The sequence below is a fragment of the Alexandromys fortis genome, unplaced genomic scaffold (assembly GCF_014885135.2).
Source record: "Alexandromys fortis isolate MF-2015 unplaced genomic scaffold, M_Fortis_MF-2015_v1.1 scaffold_336, whole genome shotgun sequence".
Lineage (NCBI taxonomy): Eukaryota > Metazoa > Chordata > Mammalia > Rodentia > Cricetidae > Alexandromys > Alexandromys fortis.
The window spans coordinates 104743-125941 of NW_026068207.1; the positions used below are offsets into that span (position 1 = coordinate 104743).

The following is a 21199-nucleotide window of genomic DNA, read 5'->3' on the forward strand; positions in this document are numbered from 1 at the left end:
TTTACTATGGAGTGTAATGATATTTCATTTGTATTTTAATAAATAAAGCTTGCCTGAAGATCAGAGAGTAAAATAGCCCCATTGGTCAGCCTTACAGACCAGGCAGTGGTAACACACACCTTTAATCCCAGTAGTCACTAGTTTGCCATAGAAACCCGATGGTGAACGCCTTTAATCCCAGCCCTAGAGAGGAATGTAAAATGGGAAAAGACGGCTCACTGACACAGTCTCATTCTGAGATTCCTGGAGGCAGGATAGCCATTTCAGACTGAGATAGAGGTAAGAGCCAGTGGCTGGCTGTTTTGCTTTTTGATCCCTAGGCAGGCTTTTTTTTAAATTGAAATACAAATGAAATATCACTACAAATAGAGCACAAAGCAAAGGCCACTTGCCTCGGCCTCCTGAGTGTTGTTATTATAGACATCTGCCACCACACCCAGATGAAGGTTCTTTTCCAACAGACTGATGCATACTGTTGCCTAGATGCACCATAGTAAACACCCATTAACTGGTTTCCAATGGAAGGGAATTTAGGTGGTTTCTTATTTTGTGATTTATTACTTTCCTATGATGTAAAATGCTCCTTTGTACATATACAGATATAAAGATGGATTCCTAGCAGTGGTATTTTATAAGTCATGTCACACACACACACACACACACACACACACACACACACACACAGTGTTCTTCAGATGGGCTCTAACTATGTAGCCCTGGCTGATGTGGAATTTGCCATGCATACTAGGCTGGCCTTGATCTTACAGTCATTCGCTTGCTTCTGCCTTCAATATAAACACTTTTAACTTTGAACAGTGCTTTGAATTGCCCGCCAGAAAAACTTCTCTGCCTTTTAATGGAGGTGAGGGTGTGCACACCCACCCATTTGCATACTGGATGCTATTTTTGTTAGACAAACAGATTTACAATAGTATTATGTTGATGTAATTTATATCGCATTTAATTAATGCTTTCTATTAAAATAAGTGTTACATTTTTATTTAGCTATTTTATATATCTATAAATGCTTCCATGTCATATTTCTCACAATTCACATTTGGCTCTTTTTATTCTTTAATTTTGTTCTGGTGGTTTAGCAGTTTTTCTATAATAAGCTCCTATCATTCTTTTGTTAAACTGATTGTGGAGTGTTTTGATTTTGATCCTTATTTTTAAAGAAGCCCTGTTGGAGGTCTGGAGAGATGACTCAACTGCTAAAAGCACTTGCTCCTCTTCTGAAGGACCTGAGTTTGATTCCTATCACAACCACCTGTAACTCCAGCTCCAGGGATCTCACAAACCCCCTCTGGCTGTTATGGGAACCCACACACATGTAGCACACATACACACACACACACACTCAGACACATACACATAATAAAACTTAAAAAATTCTGTTTATTGCAAGTAATATCCTTTTAAATTCTCATATTTAATTTTCAGCTTTTGTTTTCAAGCCATATAATGAATATTATTAATTCTAATATTCCTGATTTTATTTCCTAGTAACTAAATCAATTTGTAACTGGAGGTTTCTCTGTCTAGCTATTCAGCCTAGTCTATTAGGCAAGTCCCAAGCTAATGAGAGTCCTGTCTCCAAAAATGAGGTGGATAGCACCTGAGGAATAACATCCACAGTTCTCCTCTGCCTCCATAAACATATAAACATACACATGGACTTGAACATGTATGTATACACACAACACAACACAAACAAAACCCTGTGTGCTTTCTGTGTTCTGCTCATTTTTCCTGCATTGAATCTACTCTGAAGTTGCTCCCCACTTGGGACTTTGTCTTAGTATAGATCTTGGAAAGCTTATTAGCGTCACACTCCTCTGACATCTTCAGTCTGCCTCTAACACCTAGAGACTGGAATTTGAAGGATTCACACCTAGTTTCCACAGCTAATCTCATGGTAAACTTATTATTGATGAGGCTGTGTAGTGGTTTGGATAAGGACGGCACCCACTGACTCCTATATTTGAATACTTAGTCACCAGGGAATGGCACTATTTGAAAGGATTATAAGGATTAGGAGGCAAGGTATTGTTGGAGTAGAGGCAGCCTTGTTGGAGAGAGTGTCACTGGGGGTGGGCTTTGAGGTTTCAAAAGCCCATGCCAAGCCAGGCTTTCTCTCTTTCTGCCTGTGAATAGGATATAGCTCTCGACTACTTCTCCAGCATCATCCCTACCATGCCTGCTACTGTGGTCCCCTGATGATAGTAGTGGACTAATCCTCTGAAACTGTCAGAAAGCCCCAACTAAGAGTTTGTGTGTGTTGCAAGGAGCCATTTGTTTGTTCCGCCGCCCAGAACCAAAATAACCATACAGAAACTGTATCCATTAAATCACTGCTTGGCCCATTAGCTCTAACTTCTTATTGACTAACTCTTACATCTTAGTTTAACCCATTTCCATTAATCTGTGCATCACCACGAGGTCATGGCCTACCAGCAAAGTTTCAGCACATCTATCTCCAGTGGCGGCGGCTCCATGGTATCCCCTGACTCTGCCCTTTTTCCCAGCATTCAGTCCAGTCCTCCTTGCCTACCTAAGTTCTGCCCTATTAACAGGCCAAGGCAGTTAATAGGATCACTCACAGCAATAGAACAGTGACAAAGACAGGTTGTGTATAGCTTTGGGAATTGTATTCAGAAAAACTTGCACAGTAGATAAAAATCTTAAAGCACACTTCTACCAGGTACACATCTTCTCATTTTCCCCCTTACATAGAAGAAAAAGATGCAACAGTATTTTGAATATAATTATTTACAGTTTCATAATTCTAACCCAAAACAGAAATTTTTGAGAAACTATTATAATTTTTCTTTCAGTTGCTGTGATAAACACTAAACAACCTGGAGAACAAAAGGTTTATTTCCACTCACAAGTAGCAGTCCACCATCCCGGAAAGCCACACAGGAGATCGGGGTGGGAACGGAAGAAGGAATGTTTGCTCCCCACAGTTTGTTCAGCCCTTTCTTATACCTCCTAGGTCAACCTGTTCCACTGTGGTCTAGGTCCTACCATGACAATCATTAGTCAAGAAAATGCCCCATAGACATGCCCACAGGCCTTCTGATGGAGGCAATTCCTCAAAGGAGTTCTCTCTTCCAAGGAGACTCTGGTTTGTGTCAACTTGACAAAGACCAATCATGATAGAGAGACTGACCTCCTTTCTAATGAGTGTCTGCTGGGTATCTTTGGGCATCCTTGTGTTTTCTAGAGCCTTGGTCCTGTTTCAGTCACCACACAGACTTTTGTGTTTGCTTTTAGCTACCAACAGTTGAGAGGTAGTGTAAAATGGTCACAGTTAACTAGGGGTATGTGATTCACCATTCTGAACTTTTCTTAATCTTAATTCTAGAAGTGTTTGTTGACACCAAGCATCAGAGTCTTGTTTGAACAGCAGATCCAAAACAGGATACAGGAGTACTGTGGCTTGGCATAGGAACTTAGAGCAAAGGGGATCAATTTCCAACAGGGCAAGGTTCAACAGCAGTGAAGAATGACATCTGCAAAGATGTTGACAAGATTTCCCCATCTCTTACTCCCCAAAGCCAGTGCTGAAAGTCTACCAAGATCATATGCAGCCAGAATACACCTATGAACAGAATCGACAACAACTAATAAGATCTGGAATCCTTAAGCCCTCACCGAGCATGATGGACAGGTCTTCACTTACCATCCAGGAGTCTCCAGAGGCCGTGAAGAGGAAGCAGGTAAGAGATGCCAAACGCTTAAGCGATCTTGAAAAGTGGCACGTGTGTGGTGTTGCTCACTCACTTTTAATCCCTAAGGATATAGATAAGGTTGTCCATATTGGGAATATAGAATGTTTCTGAAGAAAATGAGCACAGGATGGAAAAACCATGGAGAGATTTTTATTGTCTTTATTGTCTTCTGACATTTTCTTGCATGTTAATGGTGTCCCAAATGTTGTATATAATTATTTGTAATTTGTAATAGTTTTTATATCAAAAGTGGGAAACTTGGAAAACTCTAAAGAGGGGCAATAAAAGGTGGTGCACACCATTAACCCCAGCACTTGGGAGGCAGAGGCAGGTGAATCTCTGTGAGTTTGAGGCCAGCTAGACTACATAGTGACTTCAAAAGATAGAGACAAAGACAGAACCAAAAGATATCTTAAAGTCAGTGGAAACTATAAAGCTGATTTACTGCCATACAGTTCTCTTGGGTATGGATTTAAGAAAGGCTTGTCGGAGGATAACTTTTAAGTCAGTGGTTCCCAACCTTCCTAATGCCGAGACCCTTTAATACAGTTCCTCATGCTATGGTGACCGCCAACCATAAAATTTCCTTTATTACTACTACTTTCCTTTATAACTAGCTACTTTATAACTGTAATTTTGCTACTGTTATAGATCATAGTGTAAATATCTGTCTTTTGCGATGGTCTCAGGCGACCCCTGTGAAAGGGTTGTTTGGCCCCCAAAGGGGTCACAACAACTGCTGTATGAGTGATTGTAGATAACTAAAAGAGATACAGGCGAGAGAAAGCGTGCTCCTTCTCAAGAGACAATGTAAGCAGAGCCAGGAAACCGTTTGCCTTTATTACAAACTGTTCATTTGGCATAAAATGGGCCTCACAACCTGAGAGTTAAGAAGAAAAGAGAAGTCATGTGGCCATCTTGCATGGAAGGAATGATAGCTTTTGAGCAATGCACAGTCGCTAGATGTAATTGAAGGGATTGGAATTGAAATGTGGAAGAAAAGGAGATGCCAGGAGAAAGAGAATGATATTTTTTCAGAATATGGATCTCCCAGAAAGCTGTTGAAATTCTGCATTGGGGTTTGAGCTCGGCCTTCCGGCTCAATGCGACCCAGCTACTAGTCAGTTCCAGGACTCCTGAGAGCAGGTTAGAGACGCAGAATCCCAGGCTCCATCCCAGCAGGACTGAATCAGAACCTGCCTCTGAAACAAGCCCACTCCCCATCCCCCATCCACATGTACATTTACATCTGAGAAGCCCTGGTCCACGAAACAGGCGAGTATTCATTAATAAAATAAATGCTTCCCAAGAGCTGTAGCAGAAATAGTTTCCAGGACTCACCATGACTGTCCCCGAGCTCCACAAGGAAGTTAAATTCATGACAGGTCATGATGGCAGCTGTGGAAGACTGCATTCTTCAAAGAGCATCAAGGTTGTCACTAAGTGCTAAGGCTGGGGGGATTCAGACACAACACAGCTGAGGGGGCGGGGCGTGAGCTCGCAGAGGCTCCAGAGAGCCAGCAGCACACGGGAAGACAGATGTGTGTACAGGAGAGAAGGCAGCAGCGGGGCTTTTGTGCGGCAGAGGGGTGGTGTGGCTGAGAAGCCACGCTTCAAGCACCGTTTGAGAGTTTTCCACTGGAGAATGTTCCCCTCTCAGAGGATTTTCTGCCTTTTTCTTTTTCCCTTTGGCAGAAACTCGAGTTTAATACAGTTGTCTTTGTTTAGCTCCAGCGCTCCTCTGCTGAAATGTTCGCTCCTTCCCCTTCTAAAGTGCCACGCACGGGTATTGGGAGAAGAGGGCTCTTCGCAAAGAGGTCTTCGACTTACCCTAAGTACATCTTCCACGACCGAGAGGAAGTCGTCAAAGCCAACATTAGAGACCCTTTGCAGATCATCAAGATCATCCATGAGAACGAGCATCTCGGATTCCTGTACATGATTTCGGCAGTGCCCAAGTCTTCCATTGAATACGATACATATAATCTAAAGTGAGTTCCCTTTTTTTTTGAAGCAATTCATTTAGTGTAACAAATCACAAATAAGATTGCAAATATTATCCATAATTGATTTGGTACTGGTGATAACTATGATCAAAAATAATGTTGATTGTCTCCCAAGGGTAAGAGAAACCTCATGCAGTAATTTTATTTGTATTTTCCATTATCTTTCCTTTTTCTAGATATAAAAATTATCTATTTTACAGGACAATAAACTACTGTGTTTCTCATATATTTATGTAGCATTAACTTAACATAATGTTACAGCATTATTTTGACCAATATGTAAACATTTTGGTCTTTTTATTATTGAGGAAAATATCAAACTATAAACAGTAGATGATACATGATTTATTTTACATATAACCTTGGGTTTTCTTAAATTTTGTTTTGTTTTATGTGTGTATTTGTCTGCATGTAAGTACATGTACCACATGAATGCAGTGCCCTTGGAGGCCAGAAGAGGGCATCAGATACCCTGGAACTGGAGTTACAGACTATTGAGTTGCTATGTGGATCCTGGGAACCCAACAGAGGTCCTTTGCAAGTGCTTTTGGTTTCTTTCTTTCTTTCTTTCTTTCTTTCTTTCTTTCTTTCTTCCTTCCTTCCTTCCTTCCTTCCTTCCTTCCTTCCTTCCTTCCTTCCTTCCCTTCTTCTTCTTCTTCTTCTTCTTCTTCTTCTTCTTCTTCTTCTTCTTCTTCTTCTTCTTCTTCTTCTTCTTCTTCTTCTTTTCGAGACAGTGTTTCTCTGTAGCTTTGGAGCCTATCCTGGAATTGGCTTTCCTTTACCAGGCTGGCCTCAAACTCACAGAGATCTGCCTGTCTCTGCCTCCCAAATGCTGTGCAAGTACTTTTAATTGATAGGCTGCCTCTCCAAGATCACATCAGCTTTTCTTTATAGAGTGGAAATAAGGGTTTCAAGGAATAAAGGATATTATCAAAGAGACACACACTCTCTCCATTGATACTGAGCATACATGCTGTTGCTATAATTTGAAGTATCATGGGGCTGTTGATGATTTGGAGTTATTAAGCAGTAAAGGTCCGAGGCATACATGGTAGATGTTCCACCTACTTCACAAGATCACACTGTCTGTCTCCATCACTCCATCAGCTTGAAAGATACTGTCAAGTCTTCCCTTCACGGGGATAACAGCTTGGTTGTGACCCCAGTTTCTCAAGCTACTGTCCTCATCGTTGGCTCACTTGTTTTTCTTATTGAAGACTCTCCTTTAAACTATAGTGATCTGTATGTCAGATTACACTGAAAACAACTGTTCTGGTGAGAGGAGACACTATTTTCATGAAAATGTAAACTAATAGACTTGTTTGTTGTGAATCCCAAAAGTTCTACTAATAGATAGATTCGGGTTGCCATGCATTATTCTTCAGCCCTTATCAACACTCTCTGTCGTACATTTTTCCTGCCATCTCTTCCTCGGCTAAGCAGGAGAAGTGACATGTTTCCAGCTAAGCCTTCAACCACATTTATACTCAGCATCTTGTGCAGACGCGAGAAGTTGGCTTGTTTGTTTTTAGCTTTAGCTTCTGCAAAGGGACAAGAGTAGGGCTTTTCAATAAAGAAAAAAGAAGAAACAAAAAAAAAAAAAAGAAAAATCACTTTCATATTTTTCACTCCAATTTGATAAAGATGGCATTTTACTTTTTAATAAGGCCTTTTATTGCTTATGAATCTGAATTATAAATGTATATTAGAGTTTTTAATTTGATTTATATGTATTCTGCATCATTCCATTGGTGTGGTTGCTTTACCTTCAGTGACTCAGTAGTTCACTTATATGAATCTATAATCTATGTTGGCCTCTTTAATGTTGTATTTCTAGGTTCTAGACTAGTATCCTAAACAAAACCAAGCAAGCTTAAATAAGAAAGTTTACCTTAGATATGTGCTGATGATGTCAATTACAACTTTATTGTTTGTTTATTTGTTTAAAGATTGAACAATATAGAGGTGCTGTACACTTGCAAAAAAAAAAAAAAAAGAGTAGGGCTTTTCTCTAGCTTCCCTAGTGGGAACTGGGATAGCTATATAAAGTGAGAAAAGATCGTTTTTAAAATAATTAATTAATTAAAATTAAAAAGAAGAATTTTGTCAGCAATCAGAAAATATTTACAAATGATGCAGCTTTGCAGATTTAGGTAGGAATGGTTCTTGGTTCTGAAGCTGGATGTAACTGACATTTCCATATCCAAATGAACTGAGGAAAATTCCAATAGCTGCTGGGAATTATATTAACACATGCAAACTAGGAGAAGAAAATCAAAATTTTGATTTCCCGCTCTGGGAAAGGATGATTTAACAGAGTTCTGGGCTTATTTTCATTTGAGGTGTGGATCTGAACTAATTACTTCTGTATTTGAGAGACAGCTTCACCAATGTTTCCAAAACACACAGCATGACCAGATTTTAGGACAAGTATCCTACCACAAGAATTTCAACACTGAATGTGTTACAGAAAGAGACATCATTTAGAGTTAAAGAGTAAAAAACAATGGTGCCTTTGATAGCTAATTGCAAGAGGACCAGGCATCCAAATGCTGGGGATTTCTAGCCATCTGGCACAGGGCAATAAAGCATCCTCCACCGCTTGCTGCCTCCTTTTATGTTACTCTCTCAACAGAGGTGGCTGCGAAGACCTTCAACAGATCCTTCACCGAGTCTTAATTCGAAATTCAGGGAAGTGCTTCAGAAAGGGTTATGGACATCTTCACAGTTACTTATGAACTACATTGTACATGAGACTTTTATCAAACTCAAGATTGACTGTGTCCTCTGCATTCTGCATTTTTTTAATTGTATGGTATAAAGAATCATCACTAGCGTCTTTACATGGCCTGCAGTCACCAAAGTTCCGTCACTGTATGAGTATTTTATATCGAATGTGGGGAGTGTTCTAGAATTACAGAACATTTTTATACTGCATGAGAACATGACCTTTGTTTAAAAGTCACAGCTTCCTTCCCCTGGTTAAGAGTAAAGTTATCTGATTGGTAAATTATTTCTTCTTGGGGATAAGCTGAAAACAAATTATGAATAGATAGTGGAGAGCCATCACCCTGGGATCTCACAGCACAGCGTCCTGAGATGTTGGAGAGCCATCACTCTCTGGGATCCCACAGCACAGAGTCCTGGGATGGTGGAGAGTCATCACTCTGGGATCCCACAGTGTCCTGGGATGATGGAGAGTCATCACTCTGGGATCCCACAGCGCCTGGGATGGCGGAGAGCCATCACTCTGGGATCCCCACAGTGCAGCATCTTGGGACCTGGATTTGGAAAAGGACTTTTCATCAATGGACAAGACATCCTAAGGAAATAAGATTACAGAACATTGCACACACCATCTACATTTTTATGGACTTTGTTTGACCTGGCTGTCCCTTTCTGTCTACTGACTGGATTCGGTTGGATCCTTGTAAGAAGAGTCTCAGGGCAGAGGCGATAGTTCAGTCAGTAAAGTACTTACTTTTCAGTCATGAGAATTTGAGTTCAATCCCCAGCACCCTTAATTCCAGCACTTGGGAAGTAGAAGCAGGCGGTGGATCTCTGAGTTCAAAGCCTGCCTTGTCTACAGAGCAAGTTCCAGGACAGCCAAGGTTGTACAGCCTAACCGTTTGTGTCTTAAGTTATTTACCTTCAACCACTACAGCCATGACACAGATGTCCAAGGCTACTCTAAAGGGGCTTAGACTCCTGATTCAGAATGTAGAACCAAGAACAGAACTTACGTGTGGAAAAAGTTGGTTTTCCTCAAGCTACTGTCTACTCTTTAATGCTTATAATGATTTTTTCTGTCTTTAATTATGTGCGTTGGGGGTTGGGGATATGTACACATGAGTGTAGGACCTGTGGAAGCCAGGAAAGGGCAATAGGTCCCCTGGAGCTGGAGTAACGTGTGGCTGTGAGCGTCTGACATGGTGTTGGGAATTGAACTCTAGTCTTCTGCAAGACCAGCTATCAGTCTTAACCACTGAGCCCCCACTCTAGCAGAAATGATTTGAGCTTTGGCTTTTGTGTTTAATCACTGTCTTGTGATTTTAGGTTTTCCACAACTATGACTGTTACTCTCCTAAATTCCTGAACATATTTTGACAAGTTGTTATGGCATATTTCACACTTGTTTAATTTCATTTAAGTGGCACATATTTTGTCACTTTAGCCAAATCAGAAAATACCTTTGTACTTTAAATTTCTTATTAAAGAATTTTAAATCAAAGATTTTTTTTTAGAATCCACCTTTTTTTTTTCCTTTTAATTTATCCTGTTCTTGAATTTCTTCTTGGTCTAGTTTCTTTTTTATGTGAAGCTGAAGCATGCCCTTGATGAAAAGTGCAGATGAAAAAAGGTATCTTTAACTAAATGGTTTTTTGACAATAATCTGTGATGAATTAGACATTATTTAGTTTAATTTGAATCTTAATTAAATGCTTCATAATTCATGTTTTTTTTATCTTTCTTACAATTCTGTCAGTACTAAATAGTTTAAGGGTCTTTCGTGCTACTGATATTGAATAATCTCTAATGAGTTAATAATCAATATAAACTTAATTAAAGCAGCTTGCATAAAAGACTATTGAGTTTAAAATATCTATAGTGGAGCCAGGCTTAGTGGTGCACACCTTTAATCCCAGCACTTGAGAGACAGAGGTAGGAGGATCTCTGTGAGTTCAAGGCCATCTTGGTCTACAGAGTGAGTTTCAGGACAGCCAAGACTATATATAAGATCCTGTCTCAAGAAAAATGATGTCTGTAGTGAGGGTGGCAGATGACTCAGTGGGTAAAGATACTTGCAGTCAAGCCTGAGAATCTGAGTTCCGTCCTTAGAACCCACATAGAGGAAGGAGAAAACTTCCCACAAGCTGTCTTCTGATCACCATACACCTGCAAAATATGTACATAAATGTAATAAAAATGTCTATAGTGGGTTTCTTTGTTGAAAAGATCTCATAAGTGTAATGATTAAATGTATTGCTAATGTGGACTCTCTCTAATGAATGATCCAGTGTTTAAACCTAGCTCTTCTCTCGTCTTTTGAGATGTTTCTTTAACTCGAAAGTTTATTAGTATTTGGTTCAACTCTAAATGGTATTCACCTTTAATGCGTTTATCTTTCTACAACAAAAAGCACTTCCATTGCTTATTCTTGTGCTGAATACTTTATCCATTTGTCCCAATTGGTGTTTGTCCACAGGGTCGTAAGTTATGAGAACATCAATAAAAGTGACTACTACACAATTAGCAAAAAAGCAGTGACCCACGTTTACAATGATGACATCGAGTACATCGAGATCGAGCGATGGGAGCAGGAGTATCTGTACCACAGAGAACTCACCAAGATCCCCATATTCTCGCTCTTCCGGAAATGGAAGGCTTTCAGCGTTTGGAGGAAGAATGTCCGCTCCAAAAAAATCACCGGCTGTCGGAAAGCACTACAAAAAAATCTGTTCATTGTTAATCCTGTATGTATTTCTTAATCATGTTTTTTAAAAAAAACATTGCAGGGCAAGAAAGTGTGACTTGGTCACAGGCACGGGTATACAAACACCTGACGCAGACTATTTCATCTTGGTAAAAGTACTCAGCGTCCTTGTCCTGTCACACCTAGCAATCCAGTCATCCGGGTTCCTGCCCCTTGACTAGGGCAGTAAGTAAGACTAGTAAGTAAGGCAGAAGAGAGACACAGGTCTCCTTCGATTAGGGGCAGCCTAGAAATCTTAGGATGTTAATTTTCTCTGAGAGGGGAGGCTATGTGCTCCCCAGCCCCATTTATGGAGAATTATGTTTGGGTGTTGTACAGGCAACCACCTCCTCTGTCTCACCTTACACCAGTCACCTTCTCTGGTCAGCAGCTACAGCTTGCTGTTCTTGAAGAACAATCTGATTGATTTTTGTGGTCATGTCATGTAATGTCACTCGTACAACAGAGAAGGTCGCGAGAACTAAGATAAATATAGATCAATAATAATTAAAATTAACCAAGCAAAGCAAGAGTGTAGGATGTGTCATCTCAGGTCATCCATCCCAAAGAGCATGCTGAACTATGCAAGGATATCCCATTCCTGCACAGCATTGCCCTCAAACTCTGCATCTTTAGCTTCATTAGCCGCTTGAACTCCATGACCATGCTTTGCATACTGCATAGATCATACATCTTTTTAGTCATTATGCAAAACTCTTCCTGGATTTGTCTTTTAAATGACCTTTCTCAGTCCCCATGTCCCCTTCTCTTATGTGCTGAGAATTGTCACTTTGCCAGTGGTGTCTTGGTTGTGATAGTACCTCCCCTTAAATTTCTTCTTAGAATGCTAGAAAGTTCTCATCTTTCTAAAGCAAAGTGTTACCTAGGAATGTCCCTACTGTCATGGTTCAGTACCCATTAGCTGCTAACGAACTCTCCAGAAACGAAGTGACTTCAATGGCTGAATCTTCTAGACCAGGCTAAAAGAAGAAGCATGGAATTTAAAATTTTTATGTAAGAATTGTTTTATGTAAGAATTTTTATGTAAGAATTAATTGTGTATAGGTGTGCTGGCCTGCATACCTGTCTTTGTACTGTGTGTGTGCAGGGCTTGTGAAAGCCAAGAGAGTGTGTTGGATGCCCTGGGGATGGAGTTACAGACAGTAGTGAGTTGTCATGTGGGTGCTGGGAACAAAACCTAGGTTCTTTGGGAGAACAGCTGGCGCTCTTAACCGCTGAGCAATCTCTCCAGCCCCTGCTTTTAAAACGTCATTGCATTTTACTTATTCTCTCTCTCTCTCTCTCTCTCTCTCTCTCTCTCTCTCTCTCTCTCTCTCTCTCTGTGTGTGTGTGTGTGTGTGTGTATGTGTGTGTCCATCCACCTGACTGCCATGGTGTGTGTGTGGAGGTCATAGGACAACATATGGGGGTTGGCTCTCTCCTTCAACCTGGTGTGTCCCTAGGATTGAACTGAGGTCCTCTGCTTGGTGGCAGATATCTTTACTTGCTGAACCATCTTGCTGGCCCTGAAATTTTTATTTCACGAAAACAGCCAATCTCGTAAGCACCTGTGCCTGGGTTTTCCTTAACCACTTCATTGATACATAATTTCCATACTTGCCGTGTATTTACCCACCCCAGTCTATTAGTGTGTTCACAGGATGGACTGGCCATTGCCACAGTCGATTTGGGCACATAACCATCACCCTAAAAAAAGGCTACATTGGCCATGGTTAGCAATTCTCAATTTCTCTCCAATTTCTTGTTCCTCCCTAACACCTACTTCCTATCTCTATAACTTTGCCTATTCTGTACACTTATGAAATCATACAATATGATTGACATTTTTCACTTAATGTACTCTCTACAAAATGTATCTGTGTTATGAAATACCATTTCTTTCCACTGGCTAAACATATTTCTTTGTGTGGTTATACCTACCTTATTTATTTATGTCTCGATAGATATTTGAATTGTTTCTACTTTCTGGCAATTACAAGCAATACTTTTACAAATAAATGTAATTACAAATAAATATCCACGCATAATTTTTTCTAAGCGTATTATCAATTGTCTAAATATTTTTGAACGTAAGTACTTATGTGTACTTTTTTTTCTCCTGGACACATTATTAGGATGAAAGAGCTGAGTCAGTTGTGACTTTCTTTATCCTTTTCCGATGCATCTTGTTAGCCATGGTAAATTTAGAGTAAAATTTAGTCTTGTTATATGTCAGTATAGTAAGTGGTCCTTTTGTGATCGTTGTGCCTGGACACTGTAAAGTCTTTTAGTAGCCATTAGCTAGAGCCAATGAAATTTAAGATGTGTAGCTTTTTGCTACTTGCCTTCAATCTTATTCCTTTACTAGCTAAAAGGCACACATCCTTCTCCAAGTAAAAAGGAGAGAACTGGGCAAACTAAATATGATAACTTGAGTAATTCTTTTACAAAAATTATTCTGGAAAGTTCCTACTTGGTGTGTGATATTTTTACAATACAGGACTTTAAAAATTAAATAATGATTAATTCTTCTTTTCTTCCAGTATCTGCGACCAGCTCTTCTTAAGATTAATGAGATGTGCTACCAACTGAGTTTTATGGGACTTTGTTATATTGAAAAATTCCACACCTACACCCTGCAGGAGTTCAAGGCTGCGCAAATTGTGCGACTACAGGAGGTAATAGACGCTGTCGGTCAAGTTTCGGGCTCCTTTCTTCTTAGGACCCTGATTTTGCCTTGACTAATTATACTCAATCATGAATGTTTAGGTCACAGAGCACCTCGATGATTTCCGAAATGAGGCGAAAGATGTGGTCAGGAGGTCGTGCCGCTTCGCCTTACGTGCTGCGGGATTTATTCCTGATGACTGTGTGTTCGAGCCCTGTGAGGGTACGAAGGCTAAGAACCAACTGGGAGAGTCCAGAGGGGCAGCTGTCTAGAATACTATCCCTTCTGTAATCTCACTTCCCTTTGAGTTAAACAGCTGTTCTCTTTTCATTTGTTCCAAACTCGTGCGTGTATGCATAAGTTGTAAGCATAAATTCTATCTTTTTGTCGGGGATTCAGAGTTGTTTCACAAATCAAAGGAGTTTGTTGTTTTGTGTTTTCATTTTTTTCTTTTAATCAATATTGAAAGGTGGAATATTTATAGAAGCTTTGTCCCTTGTATTGCCCTTAGATTACTTTAAGATAAATATAGCAAGTTTTGTTGAAGCTCCATTTGATTTGCCAACTTATGGAGAATCTGAAAAGATGACCTACACAGAACAGGCCAGCAAAAGGCATCACTGCACGAGGCTCACATGGTGAGAGCATCTTCTTCCTTTCAGGATTGGAACAGAGAATCTACACTTCTCAAGCCGTGGGCTGGGGAGATGAGTCTGTGCGGAAAGGCTTTGCCCCGCAATTCTGATGTGGAAATCAGACGCAGCTTGCAAGGTCAATACCCCAGTAAGAACACAAATCGGTGCCTTTGGGCTAACAACTGCTACTGAAGAACATTGATGTGCACCATGAGTGCGGTGCTACAGGTGTGAGTCTCACATGATACATGCACCATTTCAGCATCCCACAGGGCATGAACCATGGGAACCAAATGGCAAAGATTACAGACTTTCCTTACAGACACAAGTTACATGCGTTGTAAGCATAGGATTTCCCCCTGAAGCACCCTGAAGAACTCCTGTGGCCCTTTGAACAGATGAGCTGGGTGCGTTATTCTTATCACACATCTTGTTCATCAAATAGCTCGTGGTGAAGTTAGGACCACTAGTTAAAGCAATGTCATGTATTTGAATATATTTATCTTTTCAGGGGAAAAAGGTCTAAGAATAATTCTGAAGTATCTCATATTTTAATATAATTCAACCAAAATTCCAGGAGCCATTATGTTTTAAATCCTTGCCTTAGAGTTGCTATAGGGAAAATGCAGTAATCATGGAAAGCTGAGCGTGTTTCCTTTCTCCTCAAGCTTCATCCGTCTGAATGACTACCTAATTCAGAACACCCTGCACGTCTTAACAGTGAACACTGCCAGCTCGCTTCTGAGTTTTCTCTCTGACAAACTAAAGCGAACGCCCTCAGCAGACATCATTCAGAAATGGATTACTGAAGAGAAGCCTGAAGTCACCGAGAAAAAGGTACATTTGGACAAAAATCACATCTCTGGGTGTCTACCAAGGACCATCTTTATGTTATGATTTTTCCTGAGGTTTTCTGTATTCTGGGAAAAAGAGAAAATTGTATTTGAATATTATATTGGTTACTTTTAATTGTCCAATTGACATAACCTATGATTATTGAGGGAGGGAGACTTAATAAAGAACCATGTACGTCAGATTGGCCCTTGGGCATGTCCATATTGTTATCAGAATTATTTGGATTGTTAACTGATAAGGAAAGCCTGCCTGAGTGTGAAAGGCACCATTTCCTGGTCTTAGCCCTGGGAGATAGAAGTAGGAGTATACATACTAAGATATATAATATATATATTTATAATTAGTAGAGGGAGTTAAAAAGCAATCAAGGATGCATTCTGCCTCTGCCCTTGACCGTGGATGTGATGTGGCTAGTGGCTTCCGTTGCTGCCTTGACCTATGCTCGGTGACAGACTATATGTTGTGTGAATTCTAACTGGTCTTAATAAAAGCCCAGAGTCAGATATTAGGAGGTGAAAGCTGAAAGAGCAGAGCAGCGGAGCAGCCAACCCTAGGTCTTAACTCTATAAAATCCTCAGACAAAGGGCGCGAGATCCTGTCTCCACAAAACCTCAGACTGAATCCTGAGTTCCTGTCTCTTCCCGCCTTATATTCCTCACTCCACCCAGTCATATCACTTCCTGTCTCCACCTCCCTAGTGCTGGGATTAAAGGCGTGAACCGCCACCACCACCACCCCTTGGCTCTGTTTCTCTTAGACTGATTCAATCAAACATAGCCCAAGGTGGCATTGAACTCACAGAGATCTGTCTGCCTCTGTCCTAGAGTGCTGGGATTAAAGCTGTGTGCCACCACTGCCTGGTCTCTAGGACTAGCTAGTGTGACTAGTTTCACACTCTGATCTTCAGGCAAACTTTATTTGTTTCTGCCCAAACAAAGAATCACCACAACTACATCTTGGAATTGTAAGCCCAGTCTGCCCTTTTCCCCCTGTGCTGCTTTTTGTCAGGATATTTTATGACAGCAACAGAAATTAACAAATGCATATCTGTTGCAGTATTGGTTATTATAAGGTGTGGCTTCTATCGAGTTTATCAACTTCATTTTTTTAACTTTCTTTTTATTTATTCTTCATGTCTTTCACATCATGTATTCTGATCCCATCCATCTTCCCATCACTTTGCATCCATATTCTTCCCTTGCAACTACCCCTCAAATTTACAATAAAATAAAATTTAAGAGAAAATAAAAGAAAAAAATCAATCTCATCATGGCAGTTGTAGTGTGACACAGTAATGGTGTAGGAGGATCTTCTTCCTATGTGTTGCTTTCATTGGTTGAATAAAGAAAACTGCCTTGGCCTTTTTGATAGGGCAGCCCTTAGGTGGGTGGAGTAGACAGAACAGAACTATGGGAAGAAGGGAAGTGTGACAGATGCCATGCTTCTCCTGCCCAAGATGGACGCTGGTTAGACTCATGCCGGTAGGCCACAGTCAAGTGTTTTCCATGTTTGCTTGCATTTTCATTTATACAAAGAGAGATATTTTTGCATTGCTGTATCATCTTCCAATAGTTTTGTTTTTGTTCTTCCTATGGTATTTTTCCCAGAAAGACTTACACAAGCCAAGGATCTGAATCCAGCTCATTGTGTGAACTTGAGCCACTCACCTTTGTATGTTTGCTTTCCTTTATAGCATTCTGCTAGGTAGGATCTCTGTAACAGTGTGCATGTGGTCCTTCCAGGGGGCCCCCATAATGGAAAAGCAGGAAGAAGATGAGTCTCTCATCCCCATGTTCCTCACAGAACTGATTCTGACGGTGCAGTCACTACTCTTCGAGCCGTCTTTGGAAGATTTCCTGGTGTGTATTTCATTATCTGATATCTGCAAGTAAGCGACCTTTAAAATAATGAAGCCCGTTCACATGGTCAGCTGATTGGTAAGACTGCAGTTAGCACAGCCCCCTTGCCTTGGGACAGAGCAGAGGCTTGGCAAGGCACTTTGTGGAGAGGACAATTCAGTGTGGTACAAAAAGTAGACTGATGAAACATCCCTCTGAGCAGAGTCTAAAACATCAGCTGTTGTAAATGCAACTTTGGAAGTCTTTTCAAAATCATGGTTTACCTTAAAAATTCTGATTTTTGATTATTCATCGTTCTTTAACAATAGCTCACAAATTTAGCAACACAAAATAATAATCATGCTTCCTCCCAGACTTGTTTTGTGTATTCTAGTATACTGTATACCTAATCTACTATGAAGTTATATGCACTTGGGCACAGTTTTAATTTGAGGTTCTAGTATGTTCTCTATTCATCTTTTTTTCTTTCTTTTTTTCTTTCTTTCTTTCTTCCTTTATCATTTCATTAATTACTTTGGAAACATCTTTGGGAAAGACTATAACATTTTTCACTATATATATCATAATTCATAAGTCTGAAATTACCATTTTTAACATTTTTGTTTTCCCTATTATTTTAGTTATTCAACAGTGAATGTCTTTGAGCATAAATCTTTGTTTCTATGTCTAATTTTTTCTCAGCTTACATTCCTAGAATAGAAACCATTTCCAAATACCAATAAACTTTTTTAAATACCAATAAACTTCTCCAAATACCAATAAACTTCTAACCATCATTTAAATTTTTTTCCCTGAAGTTCTATTTGGCTTTCCTCTCATGATCCTCTAGAGTTTTGTTCATATTTCAAATATGTCTCTCATTACAATATGTTGTAATTATTTTGTTTTTATTTGAGACCGAGTTTCTCTGTATACCCCTGGCTGTCCTGGAACTCGCTCTGTAGAGGAGGCTGGCCTCAAACTCACAGAGATCCACCCACCTCTGCCTCACAAGTGCTGGGATTAAAGGTGTGCACCCCCACTACCCAACAGGAGTTATTCTTATATATCAGAAAAATTTAAAAACTCCATAAATGCAGTCATCTGTGCTTACATCATGTTCGTGCTTTTCTCTCTGACAGGATGGCATTTCTGGGGCAATCAATCATTTTCAAAACACTGTGTTGTCAGTTCCTAATCTGGTGCCCGACTCATACTTTGACGCCTTCACCAGCCCATTCATTAACAGGAAGCTGGAAGAGAAGACCTGTGGCCCTGGACCGAGCCTGTCAGCGGTGTTTGAGGATGACAGGAATTTCCTCACCATCATCCTGCAAATAAAGGTAGATTTGCTTTTAGTAAAACTGTTGATTATATCCCCAGTTTGTAAGAAATCAAGGAATATGCTTTCTTCCCATCTAATCTTTGAATATTCCATTTGTAGAAATGGATAGGTACCTAATCTCTAAATAGTAAAATCTGAAAATGATGTAGATACCGTAAAGATTGTCCTGCTAGGGCCAGTGAGATGTCTCAGTGGGTGAACCTGTGTTTAATCCCAGGATAGAAAGAGAGAACTGACTCCTACAAGCACCTTGTACTCGGACCACCGTCAGTACGTGGCGGCACCTGCCGTCATACAAAATAAACAAGACTGCAAGAAAAACATTTTGTGTATGCTGCAAAACCAATGACATGAAAAACAAAGCTTACCACGTCGGGCAGGACAGTGGCCTGCCATTAGCAAACATGTGTTTCTTGGGACACCTTGGGTACAAATAGAGCAGAGTAAGGTCTTGCCAGCTGTAATTCTAATTGAAGTACTCGTTGTTAAATGTTTTGTGTGTTTTTAAGACACAATGTGATGATTTGAGGCCTGTTAGGGATTAGCTATAAAGGCTTCTTTTCATCACCCTTAAGTGCTAATGCTGACCATACATTTAACTTACTTAGTTTGTGTATGGGTGTGGTGGATGTGCACATGAAACAGCGAGCATGGAGGCCAGAGGACAGCTTGTAGGGCTGGTCCTGAAGACAAGCTCAGGTCATCAGATTTGGCAGCCTCCGGAAATGAAAGCTGAACTATGTCCCCTACCCTCCTCAATTGCCTTCTCTCCTGGACATCCACAAGACATTATGATTTTCAAACATAAACTTTGCCTACTTGTCCGTCATTCATTATACATCCAGCCTTATAAAACCTAAACCTAGTATGCAGTGAGTATTCCCACCCTCTCGGACGTCATACAAGCAGCACGGAGGTGCAGTCAGTAAAGCAACCGCTTGCAAACACGAGCACTGAGTTTGCAACCCCACAGCATCCATGCAAAAGTAGGACATGATGGCATGCGTCTGTAGCCTCAGCTGGGGGCCGGGAAAAGAAGACAAGCAAGGCCCTGGAGTTTACTGGCCAGCCAGTCTATCAGTTGGTGAGTCCCAGGTTTAATGAGAGCTCCTGTCTCAAAAAACAAGAAAAATAACAATTGAAGAAGACACTTAAAGGGCCACACAGAAAGACACACACACTGCAAATAAGTAAATAAGCAAGCAAACAAACAATTTTAGAAAATGAGGTGTGACAATAGTAAAGTATAATTTTTCAATAAACTCATGAGAAGAAATAATTTTTATCTAGCCAAGCTAGTCCCTTAAGAATCAAGGCTATAGAAAATCAGATTTAACAGTTTTCTCCAACGTAGAAAACATGGATATATCAACAACTCCTGGGCAGGCCTCATGTTCAAGAGTAGTTGACCAACACATAACAGACTCCACAGATTTTCTGTGTGCTATTATTTGGTTACATTTTGATAGAGGGGTATTTTTTCCTGTTTGGGTGTTGTTTTAGTTTGTTTTCTTGCTTTGAGGGTTTATTGTTATATTGGCTATTGGCTTGTTTCTAAGAAAGAACTTGAAGTTGAGTAGGGAGGAGGAAATAATCTGAAAAGACCTGGGAGAGGTGATGAGTGTGATCAAAATATAATTTAAAATAAGAAATGTTTAAAAAAGAAAAGCAGATTTAAATGTGCAAATGCCCTGGGAATTTGTTAGCCGCAGAGGAATCCACTAGAGAAGGAGTTTCTTTCACCTAAGGAAGGTGTGACTTTAAAGCAAATGAAACTCTGCTTAGTGTTTGCTACAACTTTGCTTGTGAATGTACAGAAGCCTAAAACAAAGACAGAGATGAGGATGCGAAGTAACGCACAGCTGAGGTGTGCTCCACTAAAGGAGAAATTGGGCGACTTTACACACCAAAGAGAACAGAAGAAAGACGGAAGGAGAAGGTTGAAGATCAATAACGAGGCCATGGGTAACAATTAAGTAGTTAGTAAAATCAAAAAATCAAATAATGAGATTAATAAATCAGTAATTAAGTAATTAAACACAGAAATAACTAGAAAACATATTTTTAAAATCTGACCATATCAGCAATGCAATGAAGAGTGAGCTCTGCCCACCTCTGAAATGAAAGAGTCGGGGCTCATGTGTGACAAGTGAGGGCTCTACCACCAAGCTACATCCTCAGCCCTCTTTCTACTCTTGATTTTGAGATGAGGTCTCACTGAGCTACCATGGTTGGCTCCTCCCAAGGCCCAGGCAGGCCTTGAACTTGGAATCCTCTTGTTCCGGCTCCTAAGTAGCTAGGATTGCAGATCTGTGGCACCAGGTCCAGTTTAAACAAAGACTTTCAATTTGGTCTACAAAGCTGCGCAACCAATATGTTACCAAAGCGAACGCAGTGATTCTGAAAGGCTAAACTGGAGGGTCACTCATGGGTATAAAGAGCAGACAAGCCGTAAGAATGCAGAGCTTGTGGTCCCAGAGTGGAAGAGCCCCAAGACCACCGCACATTCTGTGCTTTGCTAGGCAATCCCGGGGACTCCGGGTACAGTTGTTCACAGAGCTGTGATTTAATACAGGGATAGACTGGAGAGTGAGAGCAACAAAAGGAAAGCAGCTGGAAATAAAGTCCGGGAGAAGGGAGCA

The 21199-nt window shown here is 40.3% G+C and overlaps 1 protein-coding gene across 1 annotated transcript in view; it reads left to right on the forward strand.

Moving 5' to 3' along the window:
- Dnah6 (dynein axonemal heavy chain 6) overlaps positions 1–21199 on the forward strand; it is a 185874-nt gene that overhangs the window by 3710 nt on the left and 160965 nt on the right. Inside the window, 9 exon segments of the mRNA XM_050130231.1 lie at positions 3568–3725; positions 5466–5728; positions 10950–11217; positions 13760–13894; positions 13986–14106; positions 14396–14522; positions 15188–15356; positions 17117–17233; positions 18355–18555. Coding sequence (XP_049986188.1) covers positions 3568–3725; positions 5466–5728; positions 10950–11217; positions 13760–13894; positions 13986–14106; positions 14396–14522; positions 15188–15356; positions 17117–17233; positions 18355–18555 — 1559 coding nt within the window.